Consider the following 19,516-nt stretch of genomic DNA (forward strand, 5'->3'; position numbering starts at 1 on the left):
CGGAGTAACGAGAACGCGAGCGACTTCATGGCGTCGCTTTAGGAAGGTCGCTCTGAGAGGTGGGACACAGCGACTTCGTGATGTCGCTCCGGGAGGTTGCTCCCATGCTCTGCTCGTTTAATGATCACCTATTTCACCTCCTTCGAGCTCCAAATGCATCCAAATGTCCCCAAGAACTCCATGTGGCACTCCAGTACCTAATAGAGACTCATGTATGCAAAATGCAACCTAAACATGTCTAAATCCTAATCTCTATGATGAAAATGTTTATGAATGAATGGATAAAACAATGCAAATATGCAAGATATCAGAAGACTAACTAAGAAGTCTCTGCATGAAATAGACTTGTGTTGTCTGGTACGGTTTTTGAAGGTCTAGCAGATCAAACATAGATGACTAGCTTGCTCAGCTTCTTCTGCACAAGACCATCAAGGCATCAACACATCACTTAATTTCCAACCCGTTTTTTACTCAATGCGATAGTCGCTGCGATAGTCGCTCGATTGTTCGGTTAGTAATCGCTGCCGCTAGCGACTGATCTGCTGCTAAGTTGTTTGTTATGCTATCTCTATGACTGAACGTTAAATAAAATTACTTTAAACTTATAAATGACATAAAAATATAAATGCAACCTCAAATGAAATATTATAGTTTCATAAAGACAAAGTCTAAAGTAAATATAAAACTTAAATAAAGCGTTACAAAAGGTTTTCTAGTATGGCAAAGGACCTCCTCTACCCATCTCATTTGTAATGTAGTCACGTACACCTTCCATAGCTCTATCACCTGTTGGTTCATAAGGAGTATATCCACCATGAGCATGATCATCATCATCACTACTATCATCAGGTGATTCATCTTCATCATCATCACCATCACCATGATGTATATCCACCATGAGCATGATTCATCATCATCACCATCACCATGTTGCATATAGCAAGGACATTCATTGTCGGTTCTTGCTTTCTACCTCTGTATGCTTCTGCATTGTGACTTGGAGGACGAACTGAGATGTGAGTTCCATCAAGTGCTCCAATGCAGTCTTTAAAATATGGTAATAACGGTCATCATTCCTCAAGATAGGGTTTACCCTTGCGAATTCTCCTTCTTCTGGCTTAAGCGTATCAACTGCAAACTTGAGAAGAGCACTCAAAACTTCATCAAGTTTTCTTTGTATTGTATCCAGTGACCTTTGATATCTGTCTGCAAGAACCCGCTTAGTTTTATCTTGACCAACCGCTTCAAGAAACATTGCAACACTTTCCTCCAAGTAGACATTATCAGTCTCTCGTAATCCATACCTTGTAGAGAGCATCCTACATAAATCTTCAAATGTCCTTTGATTCATTCGCAGAATATCATAACATTGCTAATCTGATCCATGCATCAGTTGTTGAACATGACGCCATCCTGCACCTCTATCAGTCCTTTGAATCACTCTGTGAGTATTCGACAAATCACGTTCATCATCATCATCATCATCATCATCATCATCATCATTCAACCACATCCATCTAATCATCTACAAAACCAAAATAATAATCCAAAAATTAATAAGCTGATCTTTTCATAATAATAATAATCCATCAATAAAAAGAGTCGTAAATAAACAAAACATTAACCAAAAGCCATCAATAAGAAGAGTCGTAAACAAACATCAATCGTCAAGTTTTATGCCCATCCTATGTTCTAAAATGGTAATCTTATCTTCAGCACTAGAAAATGCAAGAAACCCTTGTCTATTTGCTGGATCAGCTAGCAAATGATCAACTGCAGCCAGATGAAACTTAGACCATTTTTTTACTCCAGGCAAATCATTAAGGATCTCCACACAACGCTCTCCGCTACGTAAGTTCTCACGCTCCATCAGTAAGATCATTTTTCCCATCAGTTGATTCTTCTCATCAAGAATTACATTACATCTAGCAGCATTTTCAGTACTCGGATCAACTTCCTTCCTCTTCCTTTTTGATCTTGAACCTCCATTTTTTTTTTGTATATCCCCAACTGGTGGTGGCATATCTGTACAGTCGTCTTCCTCATCATTGTTTCCACTCACTCTGGAATCTAAGCTAGCTTCTCCTTGCTGAGCACTCCACCCTTCTGCCCCAGTGACAGTAATGGCACCAAACTCTTCCTCAAAAAGATCAATATTAGGAACATGCTTGTTTTTGTATTTCCTAGCTCCAGGCCACTCCTGTAAGATTGAAAAAAATTACTGATTAATAATCTCTTACGTAGCATGAGTCATGTTCCTCAACCACCTCATGATTATAAAAATATTATCAGAGCACTAAACGGCATAAAGTGGATGGTGGGTCAGAGCACAAATCATCACATGGTCAATTCAAATGATACTAAAACAATACACATGTCTAAACAATGTAAAACATTATGCTTTTAACCATAACAAATACTACAATGGAAAAGAAAATAGTTTAAAAACAAAAACGTACAAAAGTTACCTTTATGCGTTCTTACCACCAATCATCAGACATGTTTATTCTTCCCATATCATCATAGCCCATTCCGGTTTTGTTATGAATCAGCTTCTTAATGCTTACGTAAACCCTTCTACAAGTATCATACTTGTTCTTAAATCTGTCCCATATATGCTTCTCTCCGTATTTCTCTTCAAATGTCTTCACAATGAACTCTTTTGCAGTTGGATTCAATCCATTCCTTGTTTTGTTTCCCTTTTTTTTCTCTTCCAAGAACAGTTGAAAAAAGAAACGACATTCCTCATCGGTCCAGTTTTAATTTAATAAATCAGCCATGAAATCATAAGACCAACCAAACCAATCAAGACAAATTCAGCCATGAAATAAAAAACCAACCAAACCAAGCAGCACAAATTCAGCCAAAGAATAATTAACAAAAAAAAGACTTACGTCATTAGTCAACTTTGACATCCTTGTTTAAGAGTGATTCCTCCTAAAACCTGGAAAGGATACAAGAAGGAGCAACAATAAACATCAAAAACAATGCGTTATGTATTCATTCACAGAAACTCAACACTAGCACAAACATACTCATATACGAATTCAGAACCATAATATCACAAACAGACACAACAAGTATGAGGTAAACTAAACTTGAAACAGACCCATGACCACCAACCAAATTGAAATCACAAATAGCCAAGAATACAACAGATCCATAAGCACCAAAAAGAGCAAAACGAAAGAGCTACCGTAAGAGAGAAAACCGACAAGCTTGGCCGCGGCTCGAAGCTCCTTGGCCGCGAGAGAGAATCGAAGTGGAGTACTGAGAAACCCAACAAGCTTGGCCACGAGAGAGAATCAAAGTGGAGGATTGAGAATCGTTACAGCTTGACGGCGACAAGAGAATTATAAAAAATATTACGTTTAGGTTTAGGTTCATTAGTAGTTTCATTAAAAAACCAAGGGTAACATTGTCATTTAATGGGTTCATTATTAAAATAATAAAACAAACGCTGGAAAAAATAGCGATTGAAATTTTTTGTCGCTGCCGCTAGCGATAAGCCGCCGCGTTTGATCGCTCGTACAGCGATAGGTAAACGAACAAGAGATTAACCGCTGCCGCTGATCGCTGCCGCTAGCGACTGACAAACGAACAGGGCCGCAATCATTTTCCTTCGTTTTACGAGAGGTGTATCCGCATACCAACACACGCAGGAAACTAAACTTGTGATACAAGTAACTTGATTACGATGAAAGCCAGAAACAAATAATCTGAAGATAAACTAACAATTACACCGACTCTATATCATCGATTAAGTATATTGGTCCTCCCAAGTTAACATGTTTTGAAATCACTACTGTCTATTTTTATTTTACAAAACCTAAATTTGTTTTAGCTCGAAAAAACACTATCGATGGTTTATCCTAATTTTTTTCTCTTAGGGAACTATGCTATCAGGATCGAGACCAGCCAAAGGGTACTCCAGGATCAACTCCAGTTCGATGGAAAACAAAGGGAACTCCAGGATCATCTTCAGGACCAGCTCGGGCAAACACTACAGCTATTTCCTCTACACAAGAGAAAAACACAACACACTCAATGTAATACTTATATTCTGCTAATGTTTTTTTTTCTTTCCCTTCGTCATACACCACATTTTGATTAGAATATAAAACTCATACTAAACTTAGGTCAGAGAGTGAAGAGAATGAGTACCAGAGTCTTCACATTGCATGGGAGAAGGAGGCTGCACTTCAATAGAAACAATCTCTGCGCACGAACAAACACACACACAAGTTAAGATGGGAATATAATATAGAGAGAGCAGCCAAAAATCACCTTCCTCTGTCGGCTTGAGCTTGAAAAGGTGAAGTTCAAGCTCTTTTCCGCGTTTCCACAGTTTAGCTTGATAGATTTTGGACTCAGGGGTGGATGATGAATTCATATCCATAGCCCAGAATGACAGCCAGCACAAAAGACCATTAGCAAATTGGAAATTCGCCTGAATGTGCTCCACCAACACGAGTTTTGTTCCCTGAATTAATTAATTAAAACTTAAATGTGTTAATCCTCTCCAAAATCAAAACCAACAAAGGAAGAAGGATCCAAAGACTGACCTTAGCTTCGTTTTGTTTCTCTATGGTAAGGAGTGTCACCTCACGAACCAACTCGGCAGGGCTTCGTGTAGTGCAAAAACCTCGTGGTGGATTGTCCAACGATCTAGTGTGGAAGGCGTAATCAAATTGATCCCATTCAACCGCGAAACCCTAATTAACCAAACAAACAGATTCCAATATATCAGAACCCCCAAAACATGATTAAGCCAAACATAATACTAACTTTCATACGAGATTAGGATAGTTAAATGAATATAGGGGTGGTTTTTTACCTCAGATTTCTGGAACTGATAGTAAAACTGCAAGTACTGCCTCAAATATTCATCGTCTCCCAATTTTCTGTACTTGAGATCGCGCTTTTTGTTAACTGATTTCGATGATCCTTCGAAAGCTCCGTGATATTTCGGTATCTTAAGAGGACGAACGTTAACCTCCGCCAAAACCGAATCCTCCATGTTCCAAACCCTAACGCACTTTCTTGGAGGAGAAGAGAATAATTAATCGTTTTTTTTACAGAAAGAAACGAGAAACTTGTCCGTGAAGAAACATATATAAAGGACTCAATAACATCACCCGAAAAGCCCGTCACGGGTCTCGTAGGCTGCATACGGCCCGATATATTTTGATAATTACGCTTCCAAACTAACGCTCTTCGCACTATATATATCTTGTCTATGTCGGAAGTTGAATCATGCGATGTCTACGAAAGCTTTGTTCGTCTTTCTATCTTTAGGAACATGTTCATCAACAGTTTAGTTATCTTGGCTAGTTAAAAGCCTCTTGCATGTGTTTAGTTAGTTACTTTTACTATTTTCTTGTAGTCACTTTCTTTGTAATACTACTTCTTTAAGAAGAGAGTAATCACCGCCTAAGCATGTGATCAGCCTGTTTTCACCTAAAGTAGTCATTATCCATGAGAAACATAGACAGACATGTAAACCAAAAAATCATATTAAGGAAAATTCGTTAATTTAACTGAAAAATACAAACATTAAAATATTTAGGTTCATTTAATGACATTAAATTTAAATTTGATTAAGGAAAACTCATTAATTTAACTGGAAAAGACAAACATTAAAATAGGTAGTTAAATTTAATTCTCAGTGGCATTGAAATATAAATAAGTTAGAAAACTTAGGGATATTTTTAATGGGTACTTCTCTTTTAATAATGTAGATGGAACGTAAATAATATAAAAGGTTTGAGCTAATCTAGTTATCACGAATTGATTTTAAGCCTATAAAACATAAAAAAAATTTTTTTTTTCATTAGAAGGTTTAACCAAATTTCCTTTTTAGTATGGCAGCATTAGCAAACGAGTAAAGGAAACAATATGAAAAAAAGAAACCTCCTATAGGACTTTTAGATCGAGAAAACTGCCAAAAACCTCCAACTTTCAAATTAAATAAAAAAAATCGGTCATTGTAGAAACTTAGAAAGTCAACTATTAAACCGTAAACGTCTGTTAACTTGCTAAACGACGTTTTAAATACTACTTAAAATTCTTCTTCAACACCAATATAATTATTCTCAATCTCATAATCATTTTTATCAGGCATTGGTATTTTACCCGGACCCGAAGACCCGAATTGGAATTTACCAAAAAATATAGGTTCTGGTCCGGGTCAGATTCCATGATAAAGTACCTGTTGGATCTTTTTTCTTTGGACCCGCGCGCGGGTCTCGGTTCGGGTCCGGATCCTACCCGAGACCTTTTGGGTACCCAAAGTACCCAAAATTTATTATATATATTAGGTATATGGGTGATTTGGTATATTTTTGGTATTTCAGATATTTTTAAGTTTCGGGTTTGGGTTTTCGGGTAAAATTTTAGATTTTTAAAAAATATAATTTGGGTATTCGGGTAAATTTTGGCTATGGGTTTTTGGGTCTAATATTGGGTAAATTTTGGGTATTCTTCAGGTATTTTTAGGGTTTTCGAATATTTTTTTTGAACTTTCAGATCCAGTTCGGGTATTTCGGGTTCTTTTCGGGTCCTAAATACCTGAACCGGCCCGTATCCGAAATAGACTCAAAAATTATGGCTATTTTACGGATATTGGAATTATGGACCCGAACCGATCCATACCCGACAAGATCCGACCCAGAACCGACCCGAAAAATTATAGGTAACTATATGGGTCCAAATTTACGGGACTCGAAAGAACCGAACTTAACTGTGTAACTTTGCTTACTCAAGATGGTCTGAGAGAAGACACTCGAGCTGAGAGCTCTTGACTGCTCTAGGAGGATGGCTCAGTATCCGTTGCAACCTAATTACGAATCTGAGCCTGACACGGGAGAGGACTTCCTGTGTGGGAAATGTTCACCGGTTCCGGGAGGTCATAGTCTTAGAGAGACAGTCTAACTCGGGTCGAGGCAAGAGATTTTTAGTAAAAGATAGGAGATTATCATCCGGAAGCTTGAGGGAGCACGACTTATCATCGGTCATACTATCTGGTTCGCGTTGAGCGGTCTTCTGCCGGTTACAGAACATTCAAGTTTTTGATTGCCTTTTAAGGTAAGAAAAGAAAGGTGTCTTGTACGAGGTCTAATTGGTGACCAAGAGAATGAAAAGAAATATTCAATTCTTTATGGTTTCCATAAAAATACACCATTCATAAATAATTAATTTTTTTTTCTATTACTTATCATTCTTTTTTTTTTCTAGAAAATAACAAAGCAAAATTATTTTTCATTATATTTGAGGAATAACAATTATTTCCACTCATTCCTTTAATTTTATTCGTTTCATTTTTTTTAATTTGCTTCTATTGTTCACACAGTGCTTCTGGAGACCGGTTAAGCAACAATCGGAATAGATCACTCCCGGTTCAATTTTTGGTTGAAAGATATTTGTATCTTACAAGAAACAAGAGACTATTTGACTGTACATATCACTTTGCATGCAAAAGGCATCGCACCTTCCTTTACATCTCCGGTACAGACCCGTTCGGCAGTCTATATTCGATTCTGAGGCTCATGAAGCCATTCATATTCTGATTTGTAAACTTCGTATGGCCACTGGAATCATATGATATAAAAGCGTGACATATTTGAATTTAGTTTATGTTATATGAATTATATCGACAAGGGTATAATATTTGGGAAGAGATAGCGAGAGAAGAAAGGTCTGAACTCTCTCTACGCACTGACCAAACAGATGGCACGTCCCTGTATGTTTCAACATCAATTCAAATGCCTGTTAACGTCTTTTCACATCACTAGTTTTGTCGACTTTATTTGCATTTTCGTTCTATATGGTGGGTGACATTAAAGAAAAATCTACCCACTTTGGACTTATCAAAGAAAAGTCCAGTTTTTCAAAAAATTACTCACCGACCACCTTCCTAAATTTGGTATCTCCTCATTAACTTTTCCACACCTTTTCTGGAATTTATTTTCTCTTACAAATTATAGATAATAGTATCAAATATGAATTATGAGATGGTTATTTAGCAGCAAACAAAAAAAAAACTATTTATAATTATTTCTTTACGACTTCTATCCAAACGACAATCAACATGTGTTTTGATTTGGTTATGTTAACTAACAAAATAACCTATTATCAAAACGACAAACGTGAAACATATTCCAACAAAAAAAAGCGTTTATACTTGCCACAGACATCTAATAATTGATTTGATTACAGACATAATTTCATACTCATTACAAACCTAATCACTGTATTAATGGATATTATCATAAAATATTATATTTATATTTGTGTATTTAAATGTGCAAGAAGAGATCACAACAAAAGTTACAATTACTGTCTTGTCTTCTCGCTCTCTCTCTCTCTCTCTCTCTCTCTCTCTCTCTCGTCAGAGTTTAACAAAGAGAGAAATGGACAAAACGCGGAAGACAGAAGATGAGAGGGGAAAAGACACGGCGGAGAAGGAAATGCCGACGCCGGTGATAATCTCCGGAGGAGACTATAACGAGGACGAGTATACCCCGGACGAAATCATGCAGCTCGTCGAGTCTTCTTCACCGACGACGACGAACACCGAGGGAACTAACTTTCCCGGCGAAGCGAGTTTCAGAGTGAGGTTCATCGACGATCCGTACGAAATTCCGGTGGCTGTCCAGTCATCTTCCGGCTACATCACGATCAACGTGAACGAGGAGAGCTGTGGTCCTTCGTTTTCGGACAGCGACGCTTCCGCCATGGCGAGCGTCGACGCAAGTGGACTGTTCAGAGGTTGCTGCCTCGGTTTCAACGGCGAAAAAGGCGGAGCGTGGGGTGCAAACAATGTAGGAGCGAGTGAGTGCGAGTGGGACGACGATTTGCTGGCAAGGTTTCTAGGTGAAGACAGTGTTTGACCAATGTGTGTCGTCTTGCGGAGAAAGCTTTCCAAGAGGTCGGGGGCATTTTGGTCAATTCGATGGACTGTAGCTAAGTGAAAATGATCTTACCGCTGGTTGTTAATAGGAGCAGAAAAAGGAAAAAATCAGCGAATGGTAGCAAGGACTAAGGAGTAGAGTAGCTGCGTAATTTAATGTTGACCATTATGCTAAATCATGTCACGTGACGGTACTAATGAGTATATGGTTTTAGCTTCAGGGAGCTATTATGTAAATTTTGCAAGTATTAAATCCCCCGTTAAAGTAACGAACGAATCTCTATATTTGGTTGTTATCATTACTAGAGGGTTTGCCCGGACTACGCCCCGATTATTTATTTATAATTTTTTTATTATTTATAAATAATTTAAAATCAATAAATCGGAAAGTGCCAACAACATTAACGCAAATGAAAATAGATTTTTTATATTGTTGTCTTTTTGAATTTAATGTTTGATCTTCTATATTCTTTTTGCATTTTCATATTAATTATATATTGTTTAATTTGATGCATATGTTTTTTTCTGAAACTGCCAATAAACATCATCGTTGGGTTTAACTAAAATATGATTCGTAGCAAGTTGAGTTCGTTAACTTTTCTATATTTTTTTATAAATTTACACACGATAGACTAAATGATGAGCTAATGAGAAAGATCGTATTGAAACCTAAACCAGCTTTGGATATGAATTTATGATAAGACTAAGAAATTAATTAAAACAAACGGATCTCTATAATATTATTTGAGAAGTCAGTTTCTTATGTGCCGTCCTCACCTTAATTTTCATGATGGTTAATTACATTGTTAACCTTAATAATTTTTTTTTTGTTAATTGCCACTATCAAGATTTCTATTTTAGTTTTTATTAATATTTTTTTCTTAAACAAAAAAAAAGAAATATCTATATATTTTTAAAATATGTTTTTTCTATTTTTATTTTCGTTTTTAATATATATATATATATATATATGTGTGTATATATAAATAATCATATAAATATCATACAGAAATTAAGTATCAAAAAATCAATATCTTAAAAGTAAAAATATTAAAACATGTAATTTAACAACAAAAAAATCCCTTTTATATAAATCTCAATCTCAATTTCATAAAGTATCTGTATATCTTTTTGTTTTTAGTTTTATTTTATAAAATCATATCAATATCATAAAAAAATTAGTATAAAAGTAAAATTATAATAAAATTATTTTATTTTAAAATATTAATTTTATAATTATTTAAAATTTACAATATGTTGAAACTAATAAATGTAATCTGTTTTATTCTAAAAATTATATTGTAAATTTAATTAAACTTATTGTTTTGAGTTATCAACTGATTATTGTAAGAGAACACAAAATTATTAAATTTAAGAAAATTATGAAAATGTAATGATTTTTATTTTTCTATTTGATTTCTATTTCAATTTGATATAGTTGAAGAAAATCTTAAGTGAGAATAATTAATATTTTTTACTTCTAAGAGTATTAGATTTTAATATTATTACTCTAACAAATTTTTCATGATAATAAGTTAATACACCCACCTCCAAGCTAAACCAATTAAAAATAATGTGATAAAGTTACAAAATTTATATTTTAAAGTAATATATAAATAGTTTTAATAATGTCAAAATATTAATTTGTATTTATTATATAACAACAAATGATGTTTTATAATACATGTTTGTTTCAGTTTATATTAGTTTTTCAATTTATAATGAAAGTTTCTTTAATTTTAGTGTTTACTAATTATCTTCTGTAAAATACTTTAGCATTTGTTGAACTTTTATTCAAAATATTTGTTGGAAATTTCTCTCATGTGAAAATATTTTTATAGTTAAAAGTATTACATTTCTAACAAAATATTACTTGAGTTTCATATACCATTATATCAAATAATTTAAATGTACCTTAATCATTAATAATCAAGAAATTAAGGTGAACCAAACTCCATACAAATGTTTTCTGGAATTGTTTTTCTATTTAAAGAATAAAAATAAAGAAATAACTAAACTTTTTAATCTTTTTAGTGTTGACTGTATTGAATGAAAGTACATATTTTCCTATATAATCTAACATCTCATTTTCAGTTTCCACATAGTAACAACGAAAACATTAAAAAACATATATAATACTTAAACGTTTAGAGCGTTCCGAGTAAGGTTCTTGACTATCTTGAACCGGAAAGTCTTGACGAAGCAGATGGCGACATGGCGTCTTTCTTGTGATTCTCCAGTGTACTGATGAGGATAGCTCGTCCGGGTTAGCATACTATGTGTATTCCAGTTATAAATATCAAGCAGAACTCCACTGAAACGGAGCATTCAAGGAACCGCTCTTCCTCATGAAACCGGATGCTGCTTCTTTCAGTATATCTAAGCGTATCCAGATGTCTTAAGTTGTCTTGATACCAGTCGTGGTTTATTTGAAAAACAAACGACGCTGGAGCGTTTCTTAGTCTGTAAGACCTGAATCAGTCTCTTTGCCTAGGAAGCCGGCGTGAGGGAAGTTGAAGATGGTTCGGTCGAATCTTATGCAGTTAAGATGAGTATGTAATGTAACTGCAATTTGGTTGCATCCTACATGAAAGAGGGAATCTCCACATATCTTCAAAGTTCTAAGGTTTGTAAGGAATATATTGTAATGACTTGGATGAAGCGGGGAGATTGGGGAGTTCGTCATCTTTATTTGTAGGATATAGATTCTTGTCGCTACTAAAACTGCAACACAAAGAACGCAATACAAATCAGCCTCAATCAAACAATGAAGAAAATTACACAAAAAGGCAACAAATATTTTTGTGTAATTTTGTGAAGAATATACACACAAAAAAGTAACCAAAGTAAGAAACATAATTGTAAAATGCAAAAATTCTTTCAAAACAGCCATAGAAATCGTAAAATAAAATGCCACAAATCAACTAAATCAACAATTTTGCAAGAGACAGAGAGAGATTAATCTAGGTATATGTCAACCACATAAAATAAAATGACAAACTTAACTTACAATAGCTCTAGTGGCCTCCGAAGGATAGTAAGTGGTGAAGAAGCCATTCAGTTTGAGTATAATATCAGCTCCGCCAAGGGATTGTCTTCTAGAAGACTCGTTGCTAATACTTATTCCTGAAAAATGAAAAAGTAGCAATTCTAACTAAACCTTGATAAAAAGGCATAAAGAAGGCTTGAAGATTTGTCTAGTAGATTAAATTTTATATACCTTCAATGCTTCAGATCTTAAAGTTGCGCCAACAGCAAGAACAGCTCCACAGTCTGTCTAGCAGTTCTTACGGCACTGAATCTCCTCTAGACTACTGTGTGAACCTCTAAGAATAGTAACCACAAAATCCAACCTTCAAGTTCGAAGCTTTAAACAAAAGCTCTAGTGGAATTGAGGGTAACGACTGGAACTTATACGTTGTAGTATTGCGTTTTCGGTTTGTACCCTCTCTGTGAACTCAAAGAATCTTAGGAATGGGCTTATAGGTGATGTGAAGGATGTTGGAGCAAGAACCGTTAAAGACAGATCTTCAGATGTCAAATTTGATGCCTGCAGAGTTAAAATCTGAAACCAGAAGTAGTATGAGGTACAAAAGGACAACCAAAGACCCCACTGGAAATGCCTTCCATAGTTAATGTATTGTCACATTTAACTTTTCCAAAGAAAGCCGTCTCTTCACCATCTTCCATCCCTTCGTTTAAAGCTTTCTTTATGTAACCTTTAGGCAAACCCAGATTCTAATCCATCACTTCCATCATCTTGCTCGCTAGCTTCATCACTTCTCCTATGTATTCCAACATCGTCTCTCTGTTTTTTGAAGAAAACAGAGTACATATAAAGTTACAACCTTTGAATTCGAATTTGATTTATTTAAAAGCGTTTTAATGTTTACTTGAGGCCAGAAATGTTGGATGGCCACTCGTTTTGGTTATGGTCTAGGAGAGTGAAAACATCTTCCCAGTCAACGCTTTCGAGCTTCTCTCCAGAGTTTTTCTCAAGCAGTTCGTTGAGCAGCTTCACGGGTGTTGAAGTCTTGAACGCTTCTTCTCTCTCTATTTTGTAGCAGTCTGAGCTCAGCTCCTTAACTTTGTTCAGAAGCTCCAGTGGAGTCCCATGGCTCACCAGCTACACAGAGAGAACAGAGTGAGACATAAATCTCATGAAAACAGAGAGATAAAGCTCTGTTTTGTGTGTGTGTGTGTTGGAGATACGAACCTGAAAGAAACCCCATTCTTCGCATGCTTTGGCGATGTCAGAGAGTGTCTTCTCCCTTTCTTCACCATTGATCTTGGAGAAATCAATCACAGGAAAGTGTGACTCTCCTCATTGAAAAGGTGGGGAAAGTTTTGCCGGAGTTGGTAATTAAAAGAAACTTGCATGCCTTGAGCATGTCAGAGAGAGGCTGAGTCGTCTGAGATCTACAGACGATGAGGGAAACAGTCGACGTGATGCTCCAATCTTGAAATTCACCCATCACGAAGATGTTGGAACCAACGGCGACGTAGCTTCCATGTAGAGGCATCAAAGGGAGCGAAGGGATGTGCACCAATCGATGTTCACTCGTTTCTCCGTTAGGTTTGACGTAGAGAGTATACCAATGGATGTCATAGGTTTGATCCTTGGAGATGGCGACGTAGATGCATTTCTTTGTGCGCTACAAGTAGGATCGTCTCGTGTAAAGCTCCGGGGAAGCAATGAGTGATCGGAAACACATGGAGGCTTGGGAGAGATTCGGGTAATAGGATCGAGAGACACGGCGCTACGATGTCGACGAAGAAATATTCAGGGAGAGATGAGATCAGAGATGGCGGTTGGTTCTTATGTGCCCTAATTTCGGAGGAAGACATCTCGCGATTATACAATCTACCAAATCTCAAATAAAACCCTAGCTTTTTAAGGAATCTGAACATGTATCTATCTCTATTTATATAGATATGTGATCGGATTTGGCTTTATGAGGGAAGGAGATCGAGTGTTTCAGAAAACGCTTTACGATTCAGTTTCTCAGAAAGAGGTGAGTAGAAGAATTAGAATATGCCTGGTGAGATATGCATTGAAACGGAATTGGAGAGAAGAGTAATGGAAGTCGAAAGGTAAGAGAAAGATTTGTGAAACGTAGTAAACGGAGAAGAGGAAGAGAAAGGGGATCAACGGAACGAAGAAGAAAAAGAGAAAGGGGATCGAAAATCGATCAGGAAGCTTCATCGAGACATGGACTCTCCGGGCTTTCAGATTCCGATCATTATCGGGCCGATATGATGCGAGGCCCAAATGCAATGCGCAGCGCGTCTGACGTGGCTCAACGGTGGTTTCCTATTGGCTGATTATAATTGATAACGTGGACAGCATGAGAGGAGCCCTTATTCTGCTTTGAGTATTGTATTGATAATCGTCTAAAGCAGTGATTGATAAGATATGGATCTATTTAATTGGGCCCAGTAACTTTATTTAATCCGCGTTTACACTGGCGGGAAAGTCTAACAAATATACAAACCTCACTGGTATTATTTTATTTTATTTGGATTATAATCAGTAATGTACATGTTGTATAATAGTATGTTGTAGTAACAGTAACTGCACAATTCAATAATTGTTGTTGTCCAACTCTGTCTCTATCTTCAAAGCAGAGCCAGAGAGACAAACAATGAAACAAGCTTTCTTCTGTCATAAAAACTCAGGATCAACCAGAAGAAAGCTTTCATGTTCTTTTGACCAGCGAGATTCCACTAGGATCACCACCCCACTCTTCAAATACAACTATAAGGTTTTGGGACTTGAGCCATGAACGAGGTACATGGTACCTGCAAAAAAAGACAGCGAGGGGACTCTCTATGAATCAAGATATGTACTAAATAGATGGAAATACAAAGAAGCTTTTTGGCTTCACTCACCATCTTTGAGAAGCTTCACCACAATTACTCAGACATTTCTTTGCGTCGAATGTTCCTGCGTAGTTGCAACGTCCACAGTTTCCTTGAGCTTTATAAGCAGGCCAGTGACGTCCAATGTTTCTACCGTTTATCCAAACATGACCTTTCCCCATTGTGTTCATGTCTAAGGCCAATGGTTCGTTTCCTCCTGGTGCGGAAAAAGTAGACTGCAACCAAAAGAGAAAGTTTTTTCAGTTTATTCTGCATTGTATTAAATCTAGTTTTATTTAGGAACATGAATGGTAATTCTAGTGTTTTCTTTTACCTTGTACCAGGTCAATGGTTGCTTCTTGACCACGTATGATCCTTGATTCCAACTCACAGAGGAACTGTCCGTATGAAGACTCATAGCTTCACCCTTCACACCAATCTGTTTAAAAAAATAATCCGTTATTATGATTGATTTTTTTGTTATTACCAGGAAACTAAGAGCTAATAGTTGGTTTTGAATTTCAGGGAAGATACCTTATAGGACCATTTCCATTTCGACATATCCCATGTTCCCGAGTTAACTCCCTTCAGTGTGACAGGTCCAAGAACACCTTTGTTCCACGTCTCAAAGTGTTGACCGACGTTCTGAAAACAAACCAAAAACCACAAAGCTCAAAAACCTAAGCCTATCTTTTAAGAGAGATAGAGTATCCCATGAGGAACTAACCGGAAGACCAACTGCAACACTCAACAGAGCAAGCTTGTTGACACCTGCATGTAGTTTGATCTTCTGGCTAAAGGTTAGTTTAGGGTGAGAAAGTCCTCCATAAGCACTTCCTGAAAGAAACAAGTACCGACAACGTTGTCAAGTTACATGACTAGACTAGAAAAATGAGACATGAGAAGCTTCCATTTGTTTCTCTTATATTACCTGCAAGCTGGCCGTTGACAAACACATGAAGAGCATGTCCAGCTGACCAAATGGTAAGAAGAGGATAATCACCCGTCTGCAAGAACCTCTCACCAGCACCAATTGTAATGCTGATAGCCACAACCAAACGAACCATGAGTTTGTTTGTGGATTGAGCCAAGTCAAGAGTGTTTCAAAGTTTATATACTTACTCTGTTAGATACCAGAAATAATCAGACTTGTCCCAAGTCATGCTTATCTGTTCCACAAGCCCGTTTCTTGCAAACGTATCACGTTCATTCGCAGAAGGAGTCGCTTCATTGAATGATTCCCAGGAGAATCTTGTACCAGTTGGAACCATATTCCTGTGTACTCTTGGTGCATTAACCTGTTTAAACACACATAGGTCAATTCAATCTAGAGAAGGTAAATTAAATAACTTTTTTATTGAAAAATAAGATTTATTTTATTACCTTTGCGGTGTTGTAGTATTCTGTTTTGCAATCAGGTAAAATACTGACTGACCAAGGAGGCAAGTCATATGGGAATCCACGGAACATAACTCTAGCTGCAGAGTTTGCATCATTGTTCGATAAAAACGCAGCACAAGATGACTTAGACCAGAACACATGAGCCTGAAAAAACAACATTCAAATGATCAGAGTATAGCACAGCTACAAGTTACAAAAAATGATTTGATCTTGTACCTCTTGTTTAGCTCCAAGAGATGTGACGGTTGCATCAGCAGAAACCAAAGCTGGCTCGCTTAGCTTGATGACTTTATGCAAGGCTTTCAAGTGACTATACTTTGGTTCTCTTGTTAAGCCTTTTTTAAGTAAACATAATCAGATTTAGCTGATCATTTAGGGTGATTTAACAGTGTTTACGGGTTTTAGTTATTACCGTATTCATCAAGAGGAGCGTCGTAGTCATAGCTTGAGGCCATGAACTCTCCAGCTGTTCTGTCAAAATTCGTCCCTCCATGATACTACATAAAAATGTATATACACAAAGATTGAGCGGAAGAACAAAAGATTGATGTGCATTCATTTGTAACTCTGTTTTGATTTTATTACCATATAGTAATTGACGAAGGAACCTCCGTTTTGTATGAATCTTGCAACTGAGTATGCAATATCTTCGACTGGTCTATACGGCACAGCCCCTCCAAACTCTGTATACCTGATATTTAGTTTACAGAGTTCAAATATTGTGTTAGTTGTTTTAAAGCTAAGAAAAATGTTATCTTAAAATCTACAACTTGTATAAAACTGGAAAAATGTATTTTTATTTTATTTTCTGGGCATATATATTGTGACTTACCAACCAGTCCAATTCTCTGTCCACATCTTCGGCTTGTTGTTTGAGTTAGGTTTGAAATTCTCACAGTAATAACCATTGCATGTGTCTATCTATAATTTGCATACGAAAAAGAGAGGGAGAGAGAGAGAGAAAATTATCATAAATCGGAGAAGCTTGGTTCATATTCTTCTAGTTCAATCCCACAGCCATACCAAAAGATTAGTTAAAACACTAGAGAAGTAACAAAATTCAGTTTTTTTTTCCCTAACAAAACCAAAATACTTTATTGACAAGATATCTATAATTAGAAAGAAGGAAAAGGAAAGAACATACAATAGGAGAAGGAGCATCCTCTTGCTTGCACATAATCCATGGAACACCTGTTGAGAGTCCTAATGCCATTTGAGCTACCCATTTCGTGTAAGCCTTTCCTGGTGCTCCAATTTCCCATTCCACTGGTCCATACTCATTCTCAATCTGTCAAAAAATCATTTTACACAATAATTAAGAAAATCTTTTAGTTTGAGCCCTCCATGTTTAATCATTAGTTTATGATGGTATTTTATTGTAACAAACAACAACAAATGTATGAAACAAACCTGTGCAAGAATGATGGGTCCTCCTTGGGTTTGAAACAACTTTTCTGCTTTCATCATCCATACAATCTTTTCAGTGAATTTCTTCATTGCAGCCTTTACAATATAATTTAAAGCTAACATTAATCATCAAATAAGAAGAAGAAATATTGTTAGTGCATGAGAGAAAAGTAGTTGGTTATATTTTGAACCTTGAAGGGTTCGTTATCCGTCCTAAAAGCCATACCGGGAACAAATTTGAGCCAAACCGGAAATCCCCTAGGAAACCATTAAAAATTAGTTTAAAATTAAGATAACCAAATAGATTATTTTTAGAAATATAGTAATTCTATATTACCCAAAATTCCATTCAGCACAGACATAAGGCCCTATTCTGAGATTAACATAGAGACCAGCTTGGTGTACCAACTTAATGAACTTAACCAAATCATACCTGTCTCCAAAATAATACTGAACAAAAAATAATAATACAGAAAAATTAGAAGAATGCGACTTGTGAGAGTAGAAAATTAAGTAATAAATATTTCTTAAATTACATTTCCAGGAGAAGGTTCATGGCCATTCCAAAAAACATAAGTCTCTATAACATCCAAGCCTCCTTCTTTGGCTTTCTGTATCAGACCAGACCACATCTACACAAAACAGAGCATTCAATGAATCATGCATTTATTGCTTAGAATAAGAAAAAAAATTAATAGATTATGTAGATAATAAGCATGTGAAGTAAAAAGCTTGGAGAAAAAACACACAAATGAAACTAAGCCGATCAATTTCAGAAAACAGAGAGAAGGAAGGAAACTTTTTTTTTTACTACTTATAAACTAAGAAGAATGAAGGAAACTTTAACCGAAGTTACAAAAATCCATTGAAAGGTAGAAAATCACATTTAGGTTCTGCAGAAGAAACATTGGATTAAAATGAAACTGATTAATGTGATAAAGATAATTACCTCAGGGGTGCTCCTTGGATAGTGGATGGAACCTGAGAGAAGAATTCTTCTTTGTCCATTGATGATCACAGCTTTACGATCATAAGAGACTGTTGCTTTTACTGAACAAATCAATGATGAATAACAAAGAAACGCCAGAAAAATCAAGGCTTTATCTCTAAAATTCGACCCCATTTCTTTTGATTTCCCAGACAAATAAAAGAAAATTCTGTTAAGATGTGGTTTTTGGGTTTGGTAATTGTTTTGGAGTAATATATATAAGGTGAGAGGCAGAGATGGTGATACATATAAGATGCTGTATGTATAGCTTATGGAGACTGGAGAGTAATATTTTCTCTGTTAAAGATAGAAATTATTTTGAGTCTGTCTAATCTCTCTGCTTTGTGCGGGTGGCTTTGAAATGTCACGCAACATGTAATTTTACTTCTTTTTAAAAAGAAATTATTGACCACGTAGCTCACCCGTAATATAATAGGGCACTGGCGGATATTTGTAAATCTGTTTCCTGAAAACAGTAATTTTAAAAGTTATAAAAATCAAATGTTTTATGGAGTAATAAATAATTTATATGAAATGAATTAGTTTTTTTAATTATCAATGATGAATATAAAATATGCTTAAACAAATAATTTTGATGATAAAGCTTGCAAATTAAAATTTGTAAGAGAAAGAATCAAGAGAGTAATAATTTCGTCAAAGTACAATGAAATTAATTAAAATTGACTTCTCTATTGAATTCTTACTTCTGAAATTAAAACACGCTAGAAATGATGGTCAATAATTACTTTTTGAATAATAAAGCTTTGGAAATTTTATATTTACTACGAAAATAAATAAAAATACTCTTAATTGAAAAGATAGCCTAATGAATTATATTAAAATATATTGTATTACCATTCAGGTTTAAACCCGGCTGTATACATATTGTCAACAGAAAAAAACATTTTAATCAAAAACATTGTGCTATAATTTCAATCCTTTTTGGA

The 19,516-nt window shown here is 35.8% G+C and overlaps 4 protein-coding genes across 4 annotated transcripts; 1 reads left to right on the plus strand and 3 right to left on the minus strand.

Annotated features, from left to right (window-relative positions):
* Positions 1-1,553: 1,553 nt before the first annotated feature.
* Positions 1,554-5,374, minus strand: LOC106379494. The gene is made up of 7 exons (XM_048752280.1): positions 4,838-5,374; positions 4,566-4,715; positions 4,288-4,483; positions 4,165-4,218; positions 3,197-4,018; positions 2,469-2,944; positions 1,554-2,200 (listed from the first exon to the last, which is right to left on the minus strand). The coding sequence occupies exons 1-5, from the start codon at positions 5,018-5,020 to the stop codon at positions 3,903-3,905; spliced, it is 699 nt and encodes a 232-aa protein (XP_048608237.1). The 5' UTR covers positions 5,021-5,374; the 3' UTR covers positions 1,554-2,200; positions 2,469-2,944; positions 3,197-3,902.
* Positions 5,375-8,319: 2,945 nt separating this feature from the next.
* LOC111204354 lies at positions 8,320-9,131 on the plus strand. Its single transcript, XM_048752281.1, has one exon. It carries the CDS (start codon positions 8,412-8,414, stop codon positions 8,889-8,891), a length of 480 nt encoding a protein of 159 aa, XP_048608238.1. The 5' UTR covers positions 8,320-8,411; the 3' UTR covers positions 8,892-9,131.
* A 3,518-nt stretch (positions 9,132-12,649) lies between these two features.
* On the minus strand, positions 12,650-13,434 carry LOC125582901 (1-aminocyclopropane-1-carboxylate oxidase 5-like). The gene is made up of 4 exons (XM_048749349.1): positions 13,294-13,434; positions 13,128-13,199; positions 12,805-13,037; positions 12,650-12,719 (listed from the first exon to the last, which is right to left on the minus strand). The coding sequence occupies exons 1-4, from the start codon at positions 13,432-13,434 to the stop codon at positions 12,650-12,652; spliced, it is 516 nt and encodes a 171-aa protein (XP_048605306.1).
* A 963-nt stretch (positions 13,435-14,397) lies between these two features.
* Positions 14,398-18,927, minus strand: LOC106436460 (beta-galactosidase 4). Its single transcript, XM_013877427.3, has 18 exons — positions 18,531-18,927; positions 18,118-18,213; positions 17,919-18,031; positions 17,773-17,839; positions 17,585-17,677; positions 17,319-17,462; positions 17,007-17,095; positions 16,760-16,865; positions 16,587-16,671; positions 16,391-16,509; positions 16,157-16,318; positions 15,896-16,071; positions 15,705-15,814; positions 15,501-15,610; positions 15,308-15,418; positions 15,108-15,212; positions 14,804-15,009; positions 14,398-14,713 (listed from the first exon to the last, which is right to left on the minus strand). The coding sequence occupies exons 1-18, from the start codon at positions 18,702-18,704 to the stop codon at positions 14,611-14,613; spliced, it is 2,169 nt and encodes a 722-aa protein (XP_013732881.3). The 5' UTR covers positions 18,705-18,927; the 3' UTR covers positions 14,398-14,610.
* Positions 18,928-19,516: the final 589 nt, after the last annotated feature.

Source organism: Brassica napus, chromosome C3 (assembly GCF_020379485.1).
Source record: "Brassica napus cultivar Da-Ae chromosome C3, Da-Ae, whole genome shotgun sequence".
In the NCBI taxonomy this organism is placed as follows: Eukaryota; Viridiplantae; Streptophyta; class Magnoliopsida; order Brassicales; family Brassicaceae; genus Brassica; species Brassica napus.